Source organism: Gavia stellata, chromosome 2 (assembly GCF_030936135.1).
Source record: "Gavia stellata isolate bGavSte3 chromosome 2, bGavSte3.hap2, whole genome shotgun sequence".
Lineage (NCBI taxonomy): Eukaryota > Metazoa > Chordata > Aves > Gaviiformes > Gaviidae > Gavia > Gavia stellata.
In genome coordinates this window covers 47,520,830-47,539,475 of record NC_082595.1, presented here as the reverse complement: position 1 = coordinate 47,539,475, position 18,646 = coordinate 47,520,830, and the positions used below count along the sequence as shown (strand labels likewise).

Here is an 18,646-nt window from a genome sequence, read left to right as displayed (position 1 = left end):
GAAGTTTTTATCTGTAGCATCCTTGTCTCCCTGCTTGCTGAAGTTGGAAGGTATGAGGCAACACTTATATAATTAAAGATGCGACCATAATGATTATGCAAAATGGAACCAAGTTAAAGTTGCAAGGCCATGTTGATCATTATTATTATGTAATTGAATATTTGAATGTATAAGAAAACTTCAACAATTAAAGGCACTCTAAGGGCCTACTTGAATAAAAAGAAGTTGGTTACATGCAGGCAATTACTAAAACAGCAACAGAATCATACAAGACCAAGAAAGGAAAAAAAAACATTAATGGGTATATAAATTGTATTAATTTTAAAAGTCACCCTAACAACAAACAAAACTTGTAATGGAAACTATATTTCTACAGACTCAAGTCAACAGAAACTAAAAAAAGTAAATCAGGTGAGTATAACTTTTTATCTTAGGCTAAGGATTTGTTATTGGTTAACATTTTCACAGGCACATAAGTGGTTTTCAGAGACGGCCATTCACTTAGGGCTTTGAATCTAAATGTTTGCTGGGATTCATCTTGCCTAATTCAGACACCTAATGATACACGTTTTAAATTTCAGCTAGTTGTCTTAGGCTGGCTGTAGAATCAGTGAAGAGAAATGGCATCTTCAGAGAGAAAGTAATTTCTTCCATCTTGGATGCCAGACTTACCATGTGGTGACTTGTCCTTGGAAGATGCCTATTCTTCTCCACTGCTTATAAAAGGAGCTTAAGGTAACTAAGACTTGAATGATCTACTTTCAGGTGATTAAAGATATGAAATAAATCCCATCAGTCTTGGTATCTAGCATAAGGCATCCACATTTGAAAACTGTAGCCATAATAGCTACTCGTAAGGCCATATCAAAACAAACTGTTGCAAACCACGCTCTGCATACTCCAATGGTTAGCTCTCAGAAAGGCTGGACCAAACGGTGCAGACACAGACATACGCAACCAGGGTGCGGACCATGTTGGCAGCAAGCAGAGTCAAACCTCGCTTTTGGAGAGTAGTGTGCCAGAAGGACTGTGTGACCGCAGTCTCCCACGGTCTGCCAAAGATGGCATCTTTTCTCTTGGTTCACCTGTATTTCAACTTCGGCTTGAAGGAGTCACTTTGCAATCAGGGGCTTCTTGGGATTTGTCTATAAACATGGGTTTGTTTGATTGCAACTTTTCCCTTTCCAGCCTCTGGACATCTTGTTTAATTGCTCTTTTCAGATTCTTAAGCTATCCAGCTCAGACTCCAGAAGGCCTAGACTGAATTCGGAGGAAGGGGATGAGAAACAAGAAATATGCCAACAGGATTTTTTTAACCTTCTTCCAAAAAGCCTTCTTACTCTCCTTGCTTTAGGCTGAACAGCTGTCTGAGTAGGTACCTTCTCTTGCCCCCTTCCTTCTTCATCTTTGTTCTTGATGCCAGAATCAACCAGTTTCTTACGAGGTGGCTACATTATTAAGCAGTGGTGTGCTGGCAGGCAGATGAGAAGAGCCGGTTAGACAAGAGAGGGGATGAGAATGTAGCCAGTCCCCAAAAGTGTCTGTGAGAGGGATTCCTGCTTTCCTGGTACCTACTTGCTTCTGTGCTCCAGTCCAATGAATGGGATGACAGGCAAGTGTGCTCGCCCTTCTCCTGGGGGCATCAGCACATGCCACAGGGCCAGGAGGAAGCTGTGGTGAAGAGGTTCATGTGGCTGTGACTGGGAGAGATGGGATGATTGGGAAGCATGTTCTCAGGGGTATCTTCTGGAATACATCCTGGTGCCTTCTAGTGTAGCTCCACTCTGCTTTCTGCTCTTGGCCTAGAGGCTGGGATCTGCAGCCTGACCTCATTTGTGAGCTGGAGACAGCCATGAGCATCTCTGTTGGGCTCGTGATCCCAAATAGTATGACAAACCAGCAGGTTTCTGTTGGATGCAGAAAGAGGGTTGTGACCCCTACCTTGGGAATGGCCATCAGTTTGGAAACTGCTGTTGTTTGCAGTCATTTTATGAGGAATCTAGAAAAGATCTTCTCCCCTCCCCTGTCGTTCTGATGAAAACAAAACCTCTTTTAGAGCACTGAGCAGAAAAGACCGATTCAAGGTAAGGCTAAGAGCTTGTGGGCGTTCAGGCCTCATAGTGCTGAGTTGTAGTTTACTCGTACAAAAATTCACTTTTTGTTATTGCACCTCTCCTTGGATATGGCTGACCACATCGGTGGTTTCACTATTTTACTTTGTAATTGCAGATTCCTTTCACCTCATTTATTAAAATCACTATGTGTCCAAGTAGGCCATCTTTTATGCAATGTCATAACAAATAGATGCAATTAATTACGAGTCTTTAAATATATGTATGTGAATTGCAATGATTTTTGAAACATGAAACTTCAACATTTTAAAATTATTTTGCTGAATTACATGACTTATTATGCCTGGGAAAAAAGATGCTGTAATTCCGTCGTATTTTCCTGTCATTAAGAAAATATGCTTCAAGCAGATGAAGGACAGCAAAATTTGCAGACTCATTATTACTGGATAGTGGTAGCAAAGAGAAGTGCATTACATTTGCCTACAGATACAGGAGTGTGTTTTAGCACCCACTTTTTGTTTCTTTAAAAAAAAAATGGTGTCAGTTTAGAGGACAAAGTAGAGCTGTGGTTTGTAGAAGACAATCCTGGACACACCAGTGTCTTCAATCCACCGCTTCCATGTCAGTGTCTCCTGTTTGCTCTGCGGACTGACCTTGGACAGACCGCTCCGCTGGGTCATCCAGATGTTCTGCAGCTTTTGGTGCACTTTTTGTGGGTACTGGCATATTCCCAAGGAGAGTGGGCATGTTTTGTGTGGGTGTTGGCACGTTTTCGGGGGTTGCTGCTGTGCTTTCGATGGGTTTTGGCATATTTCCAACGGGTACTGGCACACTCTCGGGAGGTATTGGTGCACTTCCTGTGGGTGTTGGCACCCTTTCTGGGAGTGCGGGTGTGCTTTTGGTGGGCTTTGGCATGTTCTCGGTGAGCGTTGTCGTATTTTCAGTGGGCGCTGGCATGCTCCCAGGGGGTGCTGGCACGTGTTCAGTGGGCACGGGTGTGCTCGTGCTGGGCTGCTCACAGCGATTCCCAGCCTCTAACCGTGGGGTGAGAGGAGAGGGGAGCTCTGGCACCAAGACAGCATTACATGTTTGAGTGTCACAGGTCTCTGGATTGCTGCTGTTGCTTGGGAGGGACTCCTCTGCCTTGTGGGACACCCTGAAAGCTTCAGCCAGCTCCTTCAGCATGCTCTCGTCAGTAGTGCGCAGCTCAATGCTCGTCTGCTCAGAGGAGGAAGGGCTTATATCAGTGTCGTCTTCTTCTTCTAAGATGCCATTTCCATTCACCTCTTCAGGGAACTGTGCTTGCTTTATTTTTTTGTACAATTCATTCCTCTCTTCCTGTAGAGCCCGGCAAAGGTTCTCTAGCCTCTGGATTTTCAGCACAAAGCACTCATATTCTTTGGACCTCATGGCTTTCTGTGGTCAAAGACATCAGACAAAGATGCAGACTGAGTTTGGGTGCATGCAATTAATTGATGGAACTGGAAATTAGGAAACAACTTGAGATCTAGGCAGCCCTCACAGGACTCTGACAGGCAGCTGGCTTTCACCAACTGCTCTACAATAACTATGGTCTTTTGTACTGACGCTTCAAGAGGAAATTTGCCCCTGTTACTGTAGTGTATTGGCATTTTCCATAGAGATTCAGAACAATTTCAATCAAAAATATTTGCAGGAATACGTGTTGATGATCTGTGGAGATGGAAAACATAGTGGATGTCCATACAGATAAGCATCCAAAAGCCTACCTGGACTTCTGGTGGACATGGGTGTGAATTTGGGGGAAAACAAGCTGTATTATATTTTTTGTTTATTTTGCTTCTAGGTTCTGTGACAGCAGCCTGAATTGGAACATTTTCTTGCTTCTACACCCAGTGAGGAAACAAGAGATACAGAAACCCATAGAAATAGCAATAGCACCGGGCTACAAAGCTAACCAGAAAGACCTGGTCCAAGTTCACTGTAAGTTTGGGGTGAAACTTCAGGCAGCCTCTTATCTTATTTGAACGAGTTCCAACATGCTTATGAATCTCCTCTGCAATGCCCCTGTGACAGCATGCTTAAAACTATAGTGAGCCACAGTACTTGCTTTTGGCTCTTAGAGTTTGCCTACACAGGAAGTTAACAAAAGGCGTGAATTTAAAGTTCATTAGCTAGAGCACATTAATTCCCCGGGTGGATGCTCTTATGCAGAAAGAAAGTAGTGTGAAGTGAACTAATGCCAATTTGCTTCTATGTGAGAGCATTAACAATCACACATTTTTAGAGCACTTAAAATTCACAGTTACATAATTCAGTGTCTCGTGGACGTAATGAATGTCTCTGCATAATCTAAAAGCCCCAGCAGTTGGGATTTTTGTATTTTTCTTTAAAGACATCTAATTATCAAGGTAGCTTGAAAAAAAGACCCTTAGATTCAAAAACAAATTTTTCATTGACTTTTGGCTGTTTCAGGTCATCTCATCTCCTAGTTAAAGCATTACGTGGGGGAAGGGGTGCATCCTGAGAAGAAAAAGACCGCTCACCTCTTCAATCATGTCCAGTAATGCTCTGTTACAGTTCTCAAACCTGGATTTCCATGTAGCAGTATCCTTTTCCAACTTCTTCATTTTCTTTGTCATCTATACAAGCAGGAGGAAAAGCTGAATCACAACAGGAATTCTACACTGCAGATTAAATTAGGGCAGCCCTTTTATTTAGGTCTTTGGCTCTACTCATAACACTGCTACCAGCAGCTGTAGTGGCTATGCTAAGTAATAATTTATGTTAAGGGATGGATTTAGTTTTAAGTAGCTGCCATGTAACTTTCAGCCTCCCGTCTGCAGTCCTAAAGTAGGACCAGTTGATTATGTGTGTAAAAGTATAGCCAACTCCCAGAGTACAAACTGTCACAAAAACAAAAGGCAAAGAAAAGGTGGCGTTATTCTGTTTGTTTCTTTACCAGACCACAGTGTTAGATTGCTGGGAAGTTGAAGAAGGGCTTGTATCTTCTGAGCCAGCACTGCCAAGGAAGTTCCCACTGGATTAGTCACCTCTATACTACACCACTAGCTAAATAGCACCATCTTTCCCTTTGGTTTTCTGCAGGCTGAACTCTCAGTGACGATCATTAGAGGTTGCCTGGATCAGGGCACCAGGATTTTGGGACCTGGTGGCAGAGCAGAACATTGCTTATTATGAAAGTGGGTACACCATGTGGGTGTGTTTGGTTTTTGACTCCCATTCATTACAGGAAATAAGTACACCAGCTGCAAGGAAACAGTCATTTGGGCTTAATGGTGGGAATGTGTTGGTGGGCTTCAGCTCTGCCCACACACTCCAGTGGGAAGACGTGTAGCCTGTGTCAACATTTCTGTACCAGTGTCAGTCACCCAGGAGGCTCTGGGCACTTCTGGAGATACAGGCTGACAAATGCAGCACCAGACTCCCCCTTCAGTATCTCTGAGGGGTCTGTACCCAAGCACCACTTTAGATTCTAGGTAAAACGTTTACTCTTCCAGGCAATTTTAGTTTTAGCTGAAAGGGAGAGTGAAATGTTCAGCTTGCAGTGCTGAAGCCTAATCTGCTGTCAGTTATGGCTGAGTATGCCCCCAATCTTATTTGGATATTGATGAGATTGCTCTCCAAAATGTGCAGAAATGGTCGCATCCCACATAATATTATTGCAGTGAGAAATATCAAAATCTAAAAGGAAAATCTCAAGCACAGGGTTCAGGTATGAGCCGCTACTCACTTTCTCCATCTCCTGTTTGAACGTGGCAAACACTTCATTACTTTTGGTCAATGTTTTCTGAAATTCTTCAAACCTTTCAGAGTAGAGAGTGATCTGCATTAACAGAGAAACAAACCACAGTAATTTTGGAGTCTCCACGATGGTGAACTTCTACTTTGGTAGAAGACAATAAAATGGGTATTTTGTTTGGACATGGAAATTAGCTTCTGTTTGGAGACCATGAAGCACAAACATCAGGGAACTGAAACTCTCTACATCTTTTTAAGGTTGCAAACAATTATGATTCTTCTGTTGCAGAAAGGTAAGCTGAGGAAGAAGACAAAGACCCAGGCCAGTGATTTTATAAAGACCTGGGAATCACGGGTGCCCTATTCTCCTGAATGTTGCAGCTATGGTGTCTCTACACAGGGTGCCCAGAAACAAAAGAATTCCCTAGAAGTGGGGACGTCTGAAAACATTTCCCTTGGTAACTCTGTGGAGACTTCAAGAGGACAGCATTAAAGTCTGCAAAGATTTCCAGTCCCTGCCTTTCCTCATAAGCTCTGTATACTTCTTTTCTGTGTACAGCTGTGGCTGGCACCTACAAGAAAGGACTCCTAGGATGACCTACAGGATGATAATGTGATCCCTGGGCCATCTCCATAGGCAGGGACTAACCTGAGCTGGTCTGACCACTGATGCTGTGTAGGACCAGGCAGTGGGATTAACTCAAGGTGAGAGCCAGCGTGGTCAGAGCTGTGCCTGAGCTCTAGGCCTTGCTTCACCATGCAGACATCTCCAAACTCCAGCTTTAACCTGAGGGTGTAAGCTCTAGCAGGCTTTAGCAGAGTCGCTCAGTACAGCCTGGCTGCCCAGCTGTTTACCTGCCTTCTTGATTACCCAACAAGCCAGGCTGGGAGCTGGGTGCTACCCTGGCTATGCTGCTTCTGACGTCTGAGCAAGCTGGGGGAGAGGCATCCCCACATCACGCTGCAGCCAGTTTCCCCTCTTCCATCTTTCCAGTCCCCACTCAGTAGCTCAGGCTGTGGCCAGGAGCTGCACCAGGCAGCACTTGATGTGCTTCACTGGACTCCACAGTTGAAGAGGAGCGTTGCTGCTCCCTTCCTATGTTACCTGGCAGGCGGGCTAGCCCCACCACTGAGCAAAGCCCACCCTTCACTTCACACCACTGTGATCCTGCACTGGATTCCTTCAAGCTGCATCCCTGCATCATGGCTTGAGTGAGCTGAGAGGGCACCTTGTCAGCTCTGTTTCGCAGCCTGTGTGTGGACTGTAGCTGTGGGCAAGGCCAGCAAAGGCAGAGAAAATAAACTCCTGCCAGCCTCTTCTGCCAGCTTCACTTCACTTCATGAAGCGGAGCAGAAGATAGATCTGTTGCCATGTGCCAGCATTTAAGACTATCAGAGTTCCATATTTTGCTATCAGTTTACACCTGGTAGCCACGTGAAAGTTCATCTGTGGCTGTATTTTGTCAGTAAGACATCTTTTCATATGTGGATGTCATTAAAAAAAAACTGTTCTAAAGAGTTGAGTTTTTCTGTAAGTTTCTCTTGGTTTCTACTTTTTCTGTTTTTCTGAGTGGTAAAAGCACTTTAAAAGCTCCAAAATCATGCAGGATGCTATATAGATAAAGCATCGTTATCTGCTCTTCGGAAAAGACCAGCTCCAACTCAGCCACTTCTTTCTGGTGCCAGGGCACCCCCAGCAGTGTTTAAGTGATCGGACATTTCGTCTGTCCAGCCTGACAGCTTACTGTAGAAAAAGAGCGACTGGCATTAACATGCAGTGGCTGAGGTGGGGTGGGCGCAGAGCAATGGGAGGTTCAAGAACAGCCTGCAGTATTCAGGCATCTGGCTGGAGGCGGACTGCCCTCTCCGCAGCGGCGGGGAGCTGACTAAATGATTAGCCAGGAGCTTTTATTTCGTGTGGTGCCAGCCAACACACACCCTCCCCTGCTCTTCAGTTACTGAGGAAAAGAAGATTCAGACAATATGGCTAATAGTGGGTTGGGTTTAATAGGGTTATGTTATGATTCATGCTCATGCTGGTTAGTTGTTATGAAGCCCCTTAGAAAATGTCGTGGCCATAATTGCAGTGTATTGTGGATGTGCCTGAGCTCAGTTTAAACTAGGTATTTAGGGTCTTGGTGTCCATGAATATGGCACTGGCTGCAGCCCTTCCCACTGACCTGGGTGAAGGCATGGGATGTTAACCTGTGCAGAGATCTCTGGTGCCAATATCAGAGCTAGCTGACATGAAGCTTGTATGTGTGTATTTATACCAGGGTATAGCCAGAGCTGTGACCTATGCACAAACAGAAATGCAGAGGGATTTGTTTTAGCAGCCCGAGAGCCACAGCATAAGTGGGACACTGATACCAAGTGGGACATTTGGAATAGACGTCCTGGCTTTAAGGAGATGCCTAAGCATCCCAAAGACAGGTAAGGGAGCAGGCGTGGGAGCCAGCAAACTGCGGCTCCTACCCCAGAGCCGTTGCCTTAAAAAAGCTCACCTCAAATCTGTCTCTGCTTTTCCCTCCCAACTTTCACCTATTGTTTAATTAGATTAAAAACCTTTCAGGTTTGAACAGGGCAAGCTCTGATCTCAGCTGGGGCCCTAGGCAGTACCATAGCACCAAGAATAGCTTCTGCAATTTAAATTTGAGTAATAAATGCATGTGGCTGGGAACAGGCCATGAGAGCTGTCTCTCACTAGGAGTGTGCACTCGTGCTCCTCATTTAGGGAGGTGAGGACCCCCTCACTGCTGCCCACCACCCATCCAGCCCCCCTGACAGCATGGGCAGGGAGAGTGGAGGCAGTGCTGCTGCCAGGTGAGAACTTGTAAGTGCAAGGCTTTGGGAAGCGGGGGCATCTCAGCATCACCATGCCGTGAGGGTGCTACAGCGAGGATGCCCCTTCGGCTCTGTCATGTTCTTCCTGGTTGCCATAGCCCACTGGTTGCACTATGCCGGCTACCAAAACCTAAAGACCTCGGCTTTGTTTCAAAGCACGAAGCTAAAAAAGTCCGCCTAAGCAACATGCCTGGGGAGGGCATGCAGCGTTCTGGCAAGCACCACTGCAGTTTGGGTGTATTCCCCGAGCTGGTGCCAGATCCCTGTCACCATTTGGAGGGCCAGGTTCGGCTGTCTCGGGCATGCTGTGCTGCCCAGAGACAGAGACCAGCATGAAACTGATGTCCCCTGGCTCCTTCCAGCTCAAGGGAGCATTGGGTGTTCATCACCTCCTCTAAAATGGAGTAGTATCTCACTCGCTATAGCAGGCAGTGAGGGCTATATTATGGCTTCTCCTTATCTTGTTGGCCAGTATCTTCTAATTTCCATGCAGTTGTTCATCTGTTAATATCTATTTGGTGTTTTCTGCTGTTTGCTGCAAGGAGCTCTTTATTTCTTTTTCTGTTCTGCGCTTGCACAGCGCCTTGCACGATGGCATCTGGTCCATGAGGGAGGCCCTTCAGTGCTACCATACTGGAAATAATAATAATAATTATTATTATTATTCCCAGTAATTCCAAATGGAGGCTGCTGTGTAAGTGACAGAGCTTTCACACTTGAGCAGAACACCTAATTGCATGTTTCATTTCAGCAAGTGAATCACTTAATTTTCATCTACGCCAGCCTGCAAGGGGCACATGTATTATCAATGCCTTTGCAGACTTGTTTGACTGGATTTTTCTAAAAACAATTTTACCATTTCAAATATATGCTTAATGTATTCTGGCTTTTATCAATACCTTCAGTTTCATTAAACTGGCTGCAGAGGTCTGCCTGCATACAAAACTCTTTCTTGTTGAACATAAAAGTTTAATTAAAACCACTCTGAGAAAATTGGGAGCAGGCTTGCAGTCAGGACAGACTCAGCTGGAGGCCTTTGAGGTTTGATTGCAGAACCTGTCAGACTGGTGTCAGCAGCAGTTTACGTGATATTCTTCAATGCACTACGTGCTCACCTTAGCCTTTGAAAAAACACGTAAAGGACCAAACCCCTACTTCACGTGTTTCCAGGTTATCAGTTTAACACCAGCCTTTCTTGACTGCTCAACAGGTTGGAATTAGACCATCAACAAGGGCAGAGCTGGAACAACTTACCAGAACCATGAGCAAGGAGGGGGCCTGCTGATGGGTGAGGAGCTGGGCAGCTGCAGAGGGGCTGCAGGACTGGCCCTCCCCAAGCTCTGCTGGGGGTGACCATTCTCACAGACAGGTCAAAGAAGATAAATCTGCGTGACTGCTTCTGTAAGTCTAGGAAAATCTACTGATGCTCTCTCTTTTTGATGTGAAAGTCTGGCATGTCATCTAGTGTTCTCACTTGTATTTGAGGATCATTATTGCACTGCTCTCAAAGTGTAGTATTATACTGCCTGTTTCTTGGTTTTACTGCCTTTCACTCCAGCCTGACTCTTAATGTAATTTTGGCAAGTAATTTAATTTTACTGAATGTTTCAAATTCTAACTGAATACTGAAATTCTAGAGGCCCCTTTGTATAAGCCCTTAGTAGGCAGAATTCCTGCTGAAGTTAATGAAAACTCTGCCTTCGCACCTCAGTCCAGAAAAGCACATGAGCACATCAGCTCCAGTTTGGTAAACGTGTTTCATGATATGTACATACTCCAGTGCTTTGCTGGATTAGACACCTGCCTGAAGGGTAGTTACGGTGAGTAACCAAGCCAAGGCACCTACATTGTTGTGTGGTTGAGTATTGTAAACACTTATAAATCATAGCACCATAGAATGGTTTGGGTCAGAAGGGACCTTTAAAGATCATTTAGTCCAACCCCCCTGCCTTGGACAGGGACATCTTCCACCAGACCAGGTTGCTCAGAGCCCCATCCAACCTGACCTTGAACACTTCCAGGGGTGGGGCATCCACAGCTTCTCTAAGCAACCTGTTCCAGCATCTCGCCACTCTCATCATAAAAAATTTCTTCCTTATATCTGATCTAAATCTACCCTCTTGTAGTTCAAAACCATTACCCCTTGCCCTGTCACTACAGGCCCTGGTAAAAAGTCTCTCTCCATCTTTATTATAAGCCCCCTTTAAATATTGAAAGGCTGCAATAAGGTCTCCCCAGAGCCTTCTGTTCTCCAGACGAAACAACCCACATGCCACAGTATGATTTGCAGCATGGGCATTACCTTACAGTTGGCTTGAAAATAACCTGTTTCCTTTGCAATAGCCTACGGGATGTAGAGCGAGGCTAGAAGGAATACATAGAAAGTAGTTTGGATACTTTTCCTGGAACATGCCTCATGGGTTAAAAACTGGGAAACAAAGGCACACCATGCAATCACCTCTCCAAAGTCACCTGTGCCTGCAGGACAGTCTCTTGCTCCTTTAACATTTTGGCCTGGAGCTTCCATTCTGCAGCTTGGTTCAGGAGCTGTGTTTTGGGCAACAGAGAGAAAATTGTTAGGTCCCTAGCTTATCAGTTGGAAAACCTCATCCTCCAGCTACCTGTGCTTCTGCCACTGCTACTTTGATAGGGAGTGATCTAACTTTCAGATGAGTAGAGGAATTAGGCAAGACAGAGTAGTTAGTGCTCTCCAGAGACGTGGGACAGGGCATTTAGTTTGCAAAAGCATATTTGAATAGGCCTGCAAAACCTACTTGGACTGAAGTGTGCAGTACAGTGGGCCCTAAATGTGTGGTATTTAACCGTATCTTCACCAGACTTCTAGGCAGTGGTTATGATACTTTCTGGCACTTCCATTTCAGCAGAGCTCTGGCCAAATTCCTGCTCTCCAGTGAACAGCAAACTCCCTTTTGCATTAATGATCAGGACTTAGCATACCAGCATGGTCACAGTCAGACGTGCCTCAAAAAATCTGCAAGCTTTCAGAAAGGGAATGCGTAGTAAATGTCATACATTTACTGGTGTCTGTTATCTTTGGGCTCCATTTGCATTGACGTGCCATCAGCAGAGAATCCCAGCTCGGGGTGATAAATGCCTCACTTAGATCAAGGAGGCAGCCCAGGAAAAGCTTGAGTGCAGTTTCATCCCTGGCTGCTCCTGGGGAGATGTGATTCCCTACTTCAAGGTATTCAGCAAAATGACATCGTGACGTGCAGGCTGCAGATGGGAGGGTTGGTTGAGACTGAATGAATTGTAGGAATGAGGCACACAGAGACCTTCCCAGGCTGCAGTTCTGAGTCAGCACTTCCAAAGTGCGTAGTAATAATCTAGCAATAAATACAAAATTAATCTGAAAGCAGGAAACATTTACTGAAGTGTTAAAGAAATGTGCCTATCCCCTGCCAAACATTTATAAAACTTTTTACTGGTTAGGCCAAATGTATTTTAGAAAAAGAATGCTAATGACAGCTTGAGAAATGAGACATAAACAAGTTAGTTTACCACAGGACTTTCCTCTCTTGGATTAAATTGTGGTGTTTAAAATAGCACAGTTGGGCTGTGAAAATACATTGAAAATAAAAGTACTGTGTAAGTCAATAGATCCTACTTTCATATTGGAAGTGAAAGCTGAGTAGAAACACATGCAGAAAATGTATTTTATCCCTAGTAAAAACTTTTATTCTAACCATTTTGTTGGAAATAACACATGTAAACTACTTGAATACCACCTGGCAAAAGAGCTGAACAACAAATGCTGACTGAACAACGCAATGAATTCCCTCCCTGTCTCTAGACATTTGTGGCACAAAGACTATCTGAATTAGACTTGTTACCCATATATATATGTATTAGCTCTAGAACAATATTTCTTCCATCAATTTGGCCTTCTGATTTGGACCCACTGAATTTTTACCATCTACAATTTCCTAGACAGGAATGTTTTACAGCTCAAGTATGCATTGTATGAAGAAATACCATGTTCTGCTTGTTTTATACCTGCCTCTTAATATTTATTTTGAGAATTTAATTTGATGTTTGCTTCAATGGAGATAAGTAAAATTCTTGAGTTTAGAACTTTTTGACTAAAATTTCAAATAGGTTGTGTCATAGCAAGTAAAAAGAGACGGTATGAGTAGGCCTAGGTTAAATGAGCCTCAGTTCATGCATTTGTTTTCTTGGGAGAGGGTATGTTTTACACACAGAAAAAAATCATTAATTTTTTTTTAAGTTTGGATGAAATCTGGATTTTTAAATTTCACCTTTCTTCGATATCTACTTGTTCGGGTTTTGGGTTTTTGTTTTTAGGAATTATAGGGTGTCTGGTTTGAATGATTTAATGAAAAGTGCTTTGAAAACCTTCAGAGCTACCCAGTCTCTAGACCTGTCATTACTTCCAAGAACTGGGCTTTTATCTGTATTGCTTAAATCTCAGCTAGGGTTACCTTTGTACTCAGTGCACCTGGGATAATGAAAAGGTCCCACCTCCCACACCATGTCTTCTGCCACAGCACAAGAGATAGATAGACAGAGAAGGCAAAGAAAAGTTGCTTCTTTTGCCTGTTAATGAAATCCTTCTTCTCTCCTACTGATCCACATAGCTTCCGCAGCCAGTGAAAATCCAAGAGTTAATCAACTTTTCTGTAATGGAAGCAAGCCACAGAGAGGCTTGCTCAAATTAGCACGTGCTCTTATGCAGCCTGAGGTCATCTGCAAACACCACGCTGGGAGAAAACGAATCAGGAGAACTGATACATTTATTAATAGGCTATGAAGTGGTAACAAGGAGGCTGAAGTATAAAGAAATGAATAAATATTGCATGTGGTGTTTACAGAGCAGCACTTCAGTGAAGTGTGGTGATGTTATACTATATTATTAGAGCTGTGGTAGCTGCTGGAGGCCCAGACAGTCACATCATGCTCAGGACTAAAAAAGCCAGTCCCCAAGAACCTACAGTTCCATTTAATGACATGGATCTAGGGACTGGCTCAATGAAAATTAAGCTTCCCTTTTTGCTGCCAGACTCTGCAAATTCCAATTATGTAGAAATGGGATCAATACCTTCCAGTCATATACTTGAAAGCCACAGAGGCTTTAAACTGCAATTAATTGCACATCAAAGTTTGTATTACAAGTGATAAAAACGTATGGTATAGGGAGGAAGTCCAAGTAGTCCTGACCAGTTATGGGATGATAGTAAAATTGCATCCTTATGTTGATCCTTTGGGAAGGCCACACAGTATGAACCATTGCTTCTTATATAGGGAATCACGTTCTTAGTTGCATGTGTAAGTGAATTGTGCAAGCAATGAGATGACCTGCCTGTTGAGATGTGCTGTACAGAGGCTGCAGGAAGGGACATCTCCCCTTGTCTGAGGTAAAGAAGTTTTGTATAGAGTCAAAGATTTCTACACAGAAGAATTGCGTAGGAAGACATCAAAGTGAGCCTTCAAGGAGTAATCAAATAGATAAAAGAATTAAAAAAAAAAAATCATTTAAAGACATTTTCAAAATCCTGCAGCAAAAGTCATGCACAGGGATGTAAAAAAATGGTATGGAGAGAATTGGCATATAGTTCTGAAAGCCCTTCCCTCAAATAACAGGATGCTGAAATGCAGTAAGGCTCTGATTTGGCACATTACTGAGCTGGAGAGAGATACAGCTAAAGGAGAGGACTCCATCAAAACCACCTTGATTTCATACATACGTATATATCCATTACTCCCACAGACACTAGCACAATAGCTGGGTGGGTGGGACTAAGAGCTCAGCAATGTGATTGAGGTGGGAGACAAGTGTAGGCCCCCTCTCTGGGTGCTGGGCTACCTGTGATGAATCATGACATGCTAATCGTGCCTTGACTCATTGCATGGCTTTTGGCCAGTCACTTAAGTTCTTCAGCTAAATCTACCTTGCTCTCCGGTGATGTTAGCCATACGTCACCAGCCTACCTCAAAAGCAGTGGTTCTGAGCATTAGCTTGGACAGTGTGAAAAATATTCTTTGCATACAGTGCATTTCATTATACACCTGCTACTTAAAGGCTTTGTAGGTTGTTTTCAAACCTGTTATTTCATAGGTGCTAGTCATACATACAGCAAAGCCACAAAGAAAATCTCCCAAACGTAGATGGTGATGACTTTCACTGCTTTAAAAGAAATAAATAAAAATAACAAAACTGTGTCTATCAGTTCTGGATAAAATACACAAAGGAGGTTTGGCTAGAAACAGGGCTAGTCACAGGCAACAGGCAGCCCCAAAACACATATTCTGTAAGGCGCAACAAGAAAGGTCATTGATACAAGGCTGTGTATGTCACTTCCACAGAGCCAATGCCTTGTCTTTCACATCTTTTTTTTTTTTTCCTGCAACATGGTACTCAGTAGCAAAACTCCCAGTGACTGCAGTAAAGTAAGCCCAAATTTGCTTTGTCATTGTAAGGGATTTCTTGGAAATGTTTCCTGGGGTTTGAATCCGCCAAGAATCAACTGTCATGAATGAAATTTTGGCTTTTGGCTTTACGTAGGCCCCACAGTGAAAGAGAGGGCTCCGGCTGGACCACAGATTGTCATGCAGTGACATGCAGATGTGCACAGGGAGAAGCCCCAGCTCCTCTTCCCCCTCAGTCTTTAGCTGGGAGTAAAGCTGAGCAGGAGTGGGTGTCCCAGCCGCAAGGTCAGTGCAGAGAAAGGATAAATGGCAATTTAATATAATATGGGCAATTTTTGCTAAGGGGTGTTTGCTGTGTTTCCCCGGTGCTGTACCCACAGGGCTTAGAGCCCTGCATTTTCATCCATATTTCATGATACTTTGGCCATGCTTGTGCTAGTGTATCTGTTCCCAGATACGGGGAGGGGATAGATATCCTCTCTTTAGAGCTCTGTCATGCTGCTCCTGAGTTAGCTGGAGGACTGGTGAAAACTAAAGCTTTCTTCCAGCCGATGAGAGCCTGTTGGTCCCCGGAGTAGTTTCAGCTGCTGCCACAGATGAGAAGAGAGACTAGGTGTCAGTGTTGAACTCCGATCCTTTGTAGATGTGAGGATTGCTGTGAAAATACCAGCCAGCCTGCAGAAATTAATTTTGGTCTGACTGAGTCGCAAAATGTGTGAGAACACGGAGGAGTGCCCTCCTCCTGTCCCAGCTGTGCCTGGGGGACATCCCACCTGGAGCTGCTCTTCCCTGTCCCCCTGCTAGATGTGTCCCCTCTGCCAGGTAGGAAGGAACAGCAGTCAAGGCTGCTAAAGGACCCAGACCCTTCCTGCCTGAAAGAGGCACTGGCAGACCAATGTGGGGAGGGGAACCTCTGCAAAAGGGAAGGGGAGGCTCTGTCACAGCAAGCAGCTCCCAAGCAGCTCCCGTGGCCTCCTCCTCTGGCAAAACCGGACCCACAGAAGGACCTCCGGGGAGGCTCTGAGCCTGGGGGGATAGCGGCATTCAGCCATCTCATTTTAATCCCACGTTCTTGTTCTCCTCTCTGATTGTTTAAATGTGCTTATTTATCATGTGGGGAGATGGAGTATCAACTATCAATCATAGCTGTTTGAAAACTAATGCTATCATCTGTCACAATGAATCAACTGTGTAGTAACGGTGAGTTAGCTAGGGCAGTCTGTGCACTAACCTACCGCTCTGCAGTTTGCTTCAAAAACTGTAAATGCCAATGAAAGCAGCCTTTCAGAGGCTGTTCCTTTACATCGAGCATTGACAGTAGCAATAAAAACATCTCTGCTACTCTATCTCAGCTTGGACCTGAAGAACCAATATATTAGTGAAATAGCATGCAGGGCTTGTTTTGGCCTAAAGTTAGATAAAAGACAGACAGATTAGAACGATAGGTACGTATTCCTTTTCTTTCTGATGTCGCTCCTCAGCTTCCTTCATCATTTCCTGAGACTGCTCCAACTTGGCATCCACCAGTTTCTGCTGAAGTTCTCTGTGCTTAAATATTTTATCAAGGTGCTGTAAGAAAATAAATTCCACTGAATGCGCAGGTTTATGTACACAGACCTTCATGCTCACGCATGTACAGCTATCTACTGGAATACTGATAAGACAAAAATATTGCAAAACAGGAAGACTCCCAACCTATTGCAATTACTAAAAAACTACAGCACTGATAAGAACAAATGGTGCCAGAATTTGCATGGGAAGGGAAACCTGTTTACATTATCTGTTTTGATTTATTGTAGGGGAAGAAAAAAAAAAAAAAGCCTTAGCATCTTTGCCAGTTCCATGGTCTACATGTGAAGTCATCAGTATAATCCAAATAACTGAAGATCAAATAATTGCTCATCAATAATAAATATTCAGGAGACACACTTTTTTGAGCTGTTAAATGGCCAGCAGATCTAAGCCACTGTGTGGATAAACGTATAAAGACACATTGCACCTGCAGTAGTTGGGAGCATGCACACAGCTCATGCTGTCCTCTCTGTAAATACAAGCCCTGTACATCTCCTTTTCTCTGGCCGCACATGCACAAGGTGGGCTTGGAGGGCCTGGGTGAAAGTATGTAAGTGGGGATGTGGAGGAGATCAGACCAGCTGAACCAGAGGGCTCCTCTGGCCTGTAAAACGTCTGGCTCCGTGGTGACCTTCAAGAGGTAAGTGTTGCTGATAGCCCTCTTCACTCTTGCTTCATTTAGATAACATTCACAGAAGCAAATGCTCTGAGTGCATCCCTCTGCTTTACTTTTGCTTCTCATAGAAACCACAAGACAGGAACGTAGGTTTCCTTCATTCAGCGTGAGACTTCATACATGATGCAGCAGATTTGGAAATGCATGTATTGTATCGAGCATTCCAGATTGTAAGGACAGATTACTTATGTTTTATTCAGTATGATAATGTTGTCTGGTTCCACTGAGGCTCACAGTAAATGCATTTAGAAACAATAGAAAGACTCATTGTGATATTTGTTAGCATTTGTCATAAAAAAAAAAAAAAGGTAGTTTGGGATTTCACTGGAGGGGGCTTTTTGTGTCAAAATTTTCTGACCAGCTCTAATGTTTACAGAAAGAATAATTCCCCATCTGTCTATTATCTGCTAGATCTTTTGGTGAGCATTGTGCCTGCAAAGAAGAATCTATTCCAATGCAAAGGGCCTCCTTTGTCTTCTTAATTTTCTGCTCCTGGGGAAAGGTCAAAGCATTTACATCAGAGCCCTTCTCAGCAACCTGTGTCTGGAGGGAACAAAAGTATATTTGGCATCACCAGCAGAGCAGGCTGTCCAAAAAGATGGGAGCTGGGAGGTGCTCGGTGGGGACTTGGAGGGGGAAGCAGAAAAGGGGTGCTGGGGGCCTCCCCAGGAATTTGGGGCAGCTGTGAGGGGGCTGGGGGGCAGCTTAGCAGGCAGCTGGCATGCCTCGCTGCTTGGGTGCCCGGCCCCTCTCCCCGCAGCAGCAAGGCTGCCGTGGGTGCCGCAGGCAGGGTGCTGGCCCACACAACTCCTTGCAGGCAGGGTGCTGGCCCACACAACTCCTTGCAGGCAGGGTGCTGGCCCACACAACTCCTTGCAGGCAGGGTGCTGGCCCACACAACTCCTGGCCTGTGGGGTTTGCCACGCAGAGTCGGGCGGGCTTGCTGCATGCGTGGTCCTGCTCAGACAGCAAAGCATGGTGGGGGATACCCTTGTCACCTCCACAAGACACCTGACTGACAGCCGGCTGGCAATGCTCTCTGCTTTCCCCCGGGGAAGCCGGGCTTGGTGCCTGTCCCCGCGGGCAGCCAGGGCGCTGCTCTCACCTCTTCCCGCAGCTCGTACTGGTCAATGATGCTTTTCAGCTTCTCTGCGAGCTCCGTGTTCTCTTGGCAGAGCTTCATGTTCCTCTCGCTTTGCTGCTCGATCTGAGCCTGGATTTCACTCAGCGTGCCCTGGAAATGATTAGTTATTTCTTTCCTCTTCTCATCTTCCTCGCGTGCCCGCTGAATTGTTTCCTCCTGTTGTTAAATGGCAGAGAACACAGTCGTGTA

At 44.7% G+C, this 18,646-nt stretch overlaps 1 protein-coding gene across 1 annotated transcript in view; it reads right to left on the bottom strand.

The window, feature by feature from the left end:
- Positions 1-483: 483 nt before the first annotated feature.
- The window catches only part of TXLNB (taxilin beta), a 36,491-nt gene continuing 18,328 nt past the window's right edge, over positions 484-18,646 (bottom strand). The window contains exons 5-10 of the mRNA XM_009808285.2: positions 18,419-18,613; positions 16,515-16,634; positions 11,130-11,204; positions 5,806-5,898; positions 4,598-4,693; positions 484-3,488 (exon numbers count right to left, since the gene is read on the bottom strand). Of these exons, the coding sequence (XP_009806587.2) occupies positions 2,676-3,488; positions 4,598-4,693; positions 5,806-5,898; positions 11,130-11,204; positions 16,515-16,634; positions 18,419-18,613 (1,392 nt within the window). The 3' untranslated portion in view covers positions 484-2,675. The remainder of the gene's footprint in view (positions 3,489-4,597; positions 4,694-5,805; positions 5,899-11,129; positions 11,205-16,514; positions 16,635-18,418; positions 18,614-18,646) is intronic.